This window comes from Neophocaena asiaeorientalis, unplaced genomic scaffold, assembly GCF_003031525.2.
Source record: "Neophocaena asiaeorientalis asiaeorientalis breed wild unplaced genomic scaffold, Neophocaena_asiaeorientalis_V1.1 scaffold489, whole genome shotgun sequence".
Classification (NCBI taxonomy): domain Eukaryota; kingdom Metazoa; phylum Chordata; class Mammalia; order Artiodactyla; family Phocoenidae; genus Neophocaena; species Neophocaena asiaeorientalis.
In genome coordinates, this window is record NW_020174791.1 from 3,584,949 (window position 1) to 3,592,212 (window position 7,264).

The window sequence follows — 7,264 nt, forward strand, 5'->3', positions numbered from 1 at the left end:
AACCGCTGCTACAGGCGTCCGCCTTTATTTGTGCTGCGCTGAACATGAGTTCACAGCAGTGTCTCCAACTGTGATCCCGACCTCGCGGGTCATTCCAGCCCCTCCTGCTTTTCCATAACCTGGTCCACGTCCCCTACGGCAGTATCAGAGCTGATAAGCCACAGCCGGTGGGAAACACTCGTGTCAGCTCAAGCACAGTGCTGCGTGCAGGCCCCTCTGCCTTTGGTCACAGGCTCTGCTCACTCCCGAGGCCCTCAGGTTGGCACTTCCACACCCCTTCAGTGGTGTTGCCCCGTTTGTGAGTCAGCCAGATTTCTTGGCCTCATTCTGATTACCTGACCACCTAAATGAGTTGTTTAGACTTTTCACACATTAAGATTCCCTCTTTGTGCCATGCAGTTCATTGGATTTTGATAAACGCATAGTGCCGTGAATCCCCCTAATGGGGGATCATACAGAACAGTTTCGTTGCTCTGAAAAATCCCCTGTGCGCCACCTCTGCATCCCTGCCCCCGGCTTGTGGTTTCCAGGTGCTCGTTATGCAGCAAATACCCGGAGCCTTTCTAAAGATACTGAAATTCACAGAGAGAGCGAGTGCCTTACTGTCTAAAAATAGCCCTTCTTTGTCCAGATTACCTCTAATTTGGACCGTGAAGTTAAAACATACGCTGTGTAATACATACAGTTACGTAAACTAAAGCTCTCCGTTTAAATTTGTCAATAACAGTATAAATATTTGTGTACTTAGAATAAACATTCACAGAGAGGTATATCAATATCGTTAAGTGGAGGAAGTGTATATATTATATAATAAAGAGGAAAAGAGTTGTCTTTTACATGCACAGCATATTCTAAACAAAAAGAAAAGCTGTTGTTTCCTCTGCTGGGTCAGGGAGTGCATTTCTCTCCCCCAGGCTTATCCCCATTTGGGCCCTTATCCCCTCAGGTTCCCACCACGACTTGACCCTGTTTTACCAGATGGTCCTTGTTTCTAAGATGGCAAACACTGCCAGTAATCATTCAGTGCTGTGCTCGTTTTAGATGCTGTCACCCGGATTGGTTAAAACTCTAGCCAACGTGATCCTCATGTCTTGTGTGTGGTCAACAGTGACGACGTGCCTGCCCCAGATCCAGGCCTGAGATCCAGACTTGGAAAAACTGACAGTGTGTCTTAAACCTCACCTGTCTTTGGGGTTCCCCCAGACCGCCGTTGGCAACACGAAGGCCTCCTCCCTTGGATAAAATGAAGAGCAGTGCAGACGATGGAATATACTTATCACTACCGTATTTAACCACCTCTTCGCAAGTTTGGAAGCCCCCGTTTACGAAGCCCGTAATATGGGAAAGTCAGACTATTTATACACAAAAGGAATGTTGTTCTGACTGTGTTGGAGCAACTTTGCGATCTCGCGTTGGTGGGAAGCTGCCACGTTCGCGTGTGCGGCGAGGATGGCTCTGATTGCTGTGTTGTGAGGCCCTCCCCGCCAGTACCTGCAGGTCGGAAGGCTCTGTGAGGTAAACACACTCTCGTGACTGAATCCTGGGGAAGTACGTGACACCTTAAAAGAGATTCCGCTCTCTGGCCTTTGGACGTGCTGTGCAGCCGCGCGGCAGTGGTGGCCTCCCAGGAGCCGTCTCCGGGGTCCCTGACTGTTGACGCGACAGGAAACAGCCTCACTAGACAGGCCGACACTTGCCACACTGTCCCCAGGGGCCAGCTCAGGGCCGGGGGCCCCTGTGCACCAGAAGCAGATGACCCGGAACTTGCAGTCCGGCCCGAGTCCACAGGACAGGCAGAGGAGTTGGACGTGTCTCGCTGAGGTGGTGTGGGCATGAGACAGTACAGGCTGTAATGAAGTGTCTGTAAATGGATCTCATTCAACTGGCCCTCAGAGTTCAGGAGAAAATATCACAAGAAACTCTTAATACAGATGTGAAGCCAGTGATTCTTCAGAAAAACTGAAAATTCTGGAAGCGGTAGGAGGGAACCACTCAGGACGGTACCCGAGGGGTGGCCCTGGGTCCAGTCGGGACCAGGAAGCTCGGGGAGTCTGGTGGTTGGTTCACCCCCACTCCTCCCACCCCCCTAACCCCGACAGCAGAGGAGTCCTTGGGCTGGCAGGCTGGGCGGGCAGGGGAGGTGGGAGCCCTCCAGGCTGCAGGGCCGAGGGGCGTTGGTGGCCATGCCGAGGGCCGCAGGGAGGCCAGGTCAAGGCTTCGGGGTGGCTGAGGGACTGTGTTGCAGGCAGGACACCACGGACCACCCTCCCTCCCTCCCGTGGCTTCCCCCACACCCTCTGTGGGGAGCTCGAGCCCCTCTTCATAAAGCAGAGCTGCTGAAGGGAGCCTCGGTGTCACCAGAACCCGTGGTGAAGGGGCTCCCTTGCTGGAAGCATCGCATTTAAAGGTAAATCTCCTTGGTGAGGCGCCAGGGACCCAGGGCGCCCGTCCACGTGGAAGCAGCGCTCGCGGCCCCCAGGAAGCCAGCCTGGTGGCTGCTCTAAGCCTCGTGGCTGCTCTAAGCTTGTCAGCCCTGGCCTTCCCAAGGCGCCAGCAACCAGCTGGACCTGGGGACTTTGTAACTTTGTAACTCCTGCAGTGAGAGGCACCACGGGTGAAATCTGCTAGGAGTCAGGTCTGTGGTCCTTGATTCCTGCCTGCAAAACTGATGAATCGATAAGGACGGTAAGGAAACACTTCTGGCATGATGGGAGAGAAGAAAATACAGTGGCCAACCTTGGAGCCTGAGGTCATGGTTCGAGTCTATGACCCATACAATCCGGCCGGTGCCCCTGCACCTTCATGAACAGAACGAGCCAAACAGAGGGGACGCAGGCAGGCGTCAGAGGCGCTGTGGGCTCGGTTCAGGCCACCGCAGGCACGCGAGGCACACAAACCTTTTGGTTTCCCAGCGCATATAAAAGTTATGTTTAAAGTGTAGGCTATTAAGTGTGCCATAGCATTATGTCTAAAAAACGTACATGCCTTAATTTTTAAAAAAAAATTGTTTATTTTTGGCTGCGTTGGGTCTTCGTTGCTGCGTGTGGGCTTTCTCTAGTTGCGGCAAGTGGGGGCTACTCTTCGTTGCGGTGCACGGGCTTCTCATTGCAGTGGCTTCTCTTGTTGCAGAGCTCGCGCTCTAGGTGCGCGGGCTTCAACAGTTGTGGCACGCAGGCTCAGTAGTTGTGGCACACGGGCTTAGTTGCTCCACGGCATGTGGGATCTTCCCAGACCAGGGCTCGAACCCATGTCCCCTGCGTTGGCAGGTGGATTCTTAACCACTGCACTACCAGGGAAGTCCCATATATATTTTTTTAAATTTTACATGCCTTAATTTAACACTACTTTGTCTCTAAGAAATGCTAACCATCATCTGAGGCTTCAGCGAGTCAGAATTTTTTGCTGGTGGAAGGTTTGAAATAATGTGAGAACTACCAAAGTGTGACACAGAGACATGAAGTGAGCAGACGCTGTTGGGAAAATGGCACTGATAGACTTGCCTGACAGAGGGTCACCCCAAAACTTCAGTTTGTAAAAAGGGCAGAGTCTGCGAAGTGCAGTACAATGAGGGGTGCCTGAACCCTGTTAATGCCACGCAGGAAACCACTGATGTGGGTTTGACCACGACCACTAAAATCTTTGATCTTGGCTCCCTGACATTTTCTCAAGATAAAAGGGTTGGCTGGCCCATGAAATAATGGATCTAGATTTCCAGATTTTCTCGTCTGTATTTTCGAATCAGTGTCCCAGTGGACTGATGACCTCCCAGCCTCTGTCTGACCTGTGGTCTCCACCGGAAGGAGAAAGAGAGCCTCCACGGGACACCCGGCTCTTCGGACATGGGGCCTGCAGAGCCCCTGCCTCACGGGGTGAGCCCCGGCACCGGGCAGGCCACCAGGTCCCCAGAAGAAGGACCAACACACTCACAAGTGACCTGGTGCTTGTACGAGACCTGGTCAGAATGAGAAGAGCAGCGTGAGGGGGAAATGGCGAGTGCCGTGGCCTGTGACACGGCACCACCCTCTGGCCTCACCTCGTCTGATGATGGGTCAGCGCAGCTCCCAAGGACACCCCAGGGACCCTGCTGCTCAGCGACCTGCCCCCACAAGCCAGTCCCTAACAAGACGCCATCCCTGAGACCTGTGCTTTTGTCCTTTTAAGTCCTGCCCCTGCTTTGCTCAGGGAGACAGTCGTATTTGTCTCCTGTTGCTGCATCAAAAATCCACACAAACTCAGCAGCTTCCCTCAACGTGTTCATTACCGCACGGCTGGCATGGGGCACGCGTCTGGATGTGAGTTTGCTGGGAGCTCCGCCCAGGGTCTCACCAGGTGAAACCTGTGTCGGCAGGGCTGTGTCCTCACCTGGGGTCCTCTTCCAGGCTTATCTGGTGGGTGGCATAATGCATTCCTTGCGGTTGTAGGACTGAGATCCATTTTCTTCTTGCGGGGGTGGCTGGGGCCTCAGGGTTTGCACTTGGGTCAACCCCATGGGCGCTTTCACAGCCCAGCAGGCAGAGAAGCTGAGGCTTTTTGTCCGGCTGAGGTGCATACTCTGCCTCAGGGAGCAACCTGCAGTCACGTCTGTCACGTGGTGCGAAGGGCTATCCCGCCAAGGTTGGTCACACTCTGGGGGAGGAAACGGGCTGGGTGCCCTGGGGAGCATCTCAGAACTCTGTCCATTTCCCTGATGTGTTCGTGTAAATCCTGACGGGTCTAAACTAACCATCTTGGCGTTTCCTGCATCATCAGACCACATCTCTCCCGCATGTAAACCCCCTTAGGCCTCATCGTACTTCACGTGAGAGCCCAGCACGCTCTCCCCTACCCGGCAGGCAGCTTCCTGGGCCCCAGCCTAGCTATTCACTTGTGGGTGTGGGTCCCCGAGGGGCTGTCCTGGTTGGTCTGGCGGAGGGAGCCCCTTACCTGTGTTAATCTCGCCATGTTTAAAATGCCCTCATTCATCAGCAGCTGGGTCTGCAGGCTGCCTGCCCTCTAACAGCTACAAGAGGGCAGGAGCTTGGCAGCCGGTGCGGTGCTGAGTCCCAGTGCCTGGCACACAGTAGGTGCGCAGCGTTTGCTGAATGACAGCGTGTGTGAACACGTGTCTGTGTGTCTGGTTGTGCGTCTGAGTGCCTGTGGTTTCTCCTCCCAGTGATCCTGGCTGCCTGGAATGTCCGGGTCCCCAGGATTGGAGCCAGAGTCTGAGTCTGTCTCAGTGGGGCTCGCTGGCTGACCCGCCTTGTCTGGCCTGGACTCCTAGGAGAAGGGGATGTGGGTCCAGGGCTCTGGTCTGGCTGGGGCTGGGCTGGAGCTCAGGAGGACCATGGTGATGTTGCAGCCGTTTAGTTCCGGTCTGTTCTCTCCTGGGCCTCTGTTCTCATCTGCGGCTATTTCCTGCCAAGGACCGGGGAGGTGGGCTCAAGCAGAGAGAACAGGATGGGGCAGGGAGGAGGGGTTTGCAGCCTTCCCCTGCCCTGTCCATCCTTGCCCAGTGGTGCCAGGAGTGTGCTTCCTCCTTCAGACTTCTGTACTGGGGCTGAGCCGAGGGCTGGATCTGCGATGCCAGGAATCCACCGACCTCCACGCAGGGCTGAGAGAGGGAGGGCTCTGCAGGGAGTTGAGGGTGTGGCCCGGGTGCTTCCAGGCTCTTAGCTCAGCGCTGGGAGCTGACCCCGCTCCCCTTCCAGACTGAGGGGCCGGACCTGGGCCGTCTCTGCCTCCCTCCAGCCCTGCCTGGACATCTTCCCTCTATGGAGGAGAGACAGCCTGGCAGCCAGAGGCAGGAACAGAGGCCTGAGATGGAGCAATAGAGCGGTCGAGGCCGATGGAGAGAGACAGACAAGGGCGGGGGCGCAGAGGAGGGAGGAGGGCTGGGAAGGAGGCCACCAGTGCTAATATAAACCAGTTAGAAAAACAGGAGGAGAGGCCAGGCCTCAAGGCCAGCCAGGCAGGGCTTGTTTATCCAGAATGAAAGGCCCATGAGGAGCTGGGGGTGGGGTGCGGAGACAAGTCCTGATTCCAGTTTGGAAAGGGGGTTCCGCCTCCCAGGGTCTGGATCCTGCTGAGGAAATGGGTCCGTTAGGTTGGGGGTGGGGCGTCCTCACAGCCCTGTGTCCTCCCAGTGGGTCCTACCTGTTGTCAACCCTCATTCCCTCTTGCTGCAGTAGCAGCAGCTTCCTCCCCTTGCCCGGAGCCCAAGAGTCTGGCTGGGCTGGGCTCCTTGCTCGTCTGAGGACTTGGGGAGCAGGGCAGGGTTCAAGAGAGACTCCAGCCCACCAGGGCCTGGGGCCTGTGACCATAATTCAGTCCAAATGGGCAGTCCAAAAATGCACTGTGGGTTTTTGTGGTAGTTTGGTGGATTTTTTTTCTTTTTTTTTTTTTTTTTGAGGTTTGCTTAACTAGAAAGAGTGGGTTTGATACACAGTGCGTGCTCTGTTATTTCACATTTGTTTACGTGACTTCGTAAGTTTTCCCAGAGCTTCAGATTTGTGCCTTCTGTTGGGAAGGCTCCCATGCCCCACTTCATTTCCTCCCCCTGGGAGGGGTGGGGGGTGATCCTGGGGACACCGTACCCGGGTCTGGGTGGTGTTTCTGCTCTTGATGGTGGGCAGATGGGGTGGGGGCACCAGGACAGGGGGTCACCCAGCTCCCCGCTCAGCTCTCAGGGGCCCCACCCTCACCCCCTGGCTGGCTGAGGGGACTGATGAACAGCAGTGCCCATCATGCTCTCCGGAAGGGGCCCCCCACCTCCCCAGGGCCCGTGCGACTCTTATCCCCACCTCACAGTTGAGGAAACGCAGCCCCCAGAGGCGAAGGGTCACCACAGGGCCAACGGGAAGACCTGGTGGTCTGGCAGCCTGGGGTCCTTGGGGTCAGACCCAGGATGCCTTTCTGCTCTCCTGCAGTGGGGGGATGCCTTGGCCAGTGTTCACTTACAGAGGTGCTGGTGAGGAGATACTCCCCCCAGAACCCCAGACCTGCAGTGGCCCCAGAAGGGCTCCGTATGTATGTCACAGACACCCACGAGGCATCTGGGGCCATACCCTCAGGCCCCACTGCCCCTTCTGGGCTGGGCTACTGCCACCTTCTCCAGGACCCAAGCCAGAGTGACTCCCCTCACCCTTGGGAACACAGTGGCCAAGGCCTGACACCTCCCACCAGGCCGGCCAAGGACCAAGGACCGGGGGAAGGCGGGGAGGCCAAGGGGCCGGGCAGGAGCGGAGGGGGCGGTCTGCTCCGTGATGTCACAGCGGGTGCTGGGGAG

General features: G+C 56.2%; 1 protein-coding gene across 1 annotated transcript in view; it reads left to right on the forward strand.

Moving 5' to 3' along the window:
• The first annotated feature begins 3,986 nt into the window (after window positions 1–3,986).
• The window catches only part of MXRA8 (matrix remodeling associated 8), a 5,960-nt gene continuing 2,682 nt past the window's right edge, over window positions 3,987–7,264 (forward strand). The window contains 1 exon segment of the mRNA XM_024760259.1: window positions 3,987–4,048. Coding sequence (XP_024616027.1) covers window positions 3,987–4,048 — 62 coding nt within the window.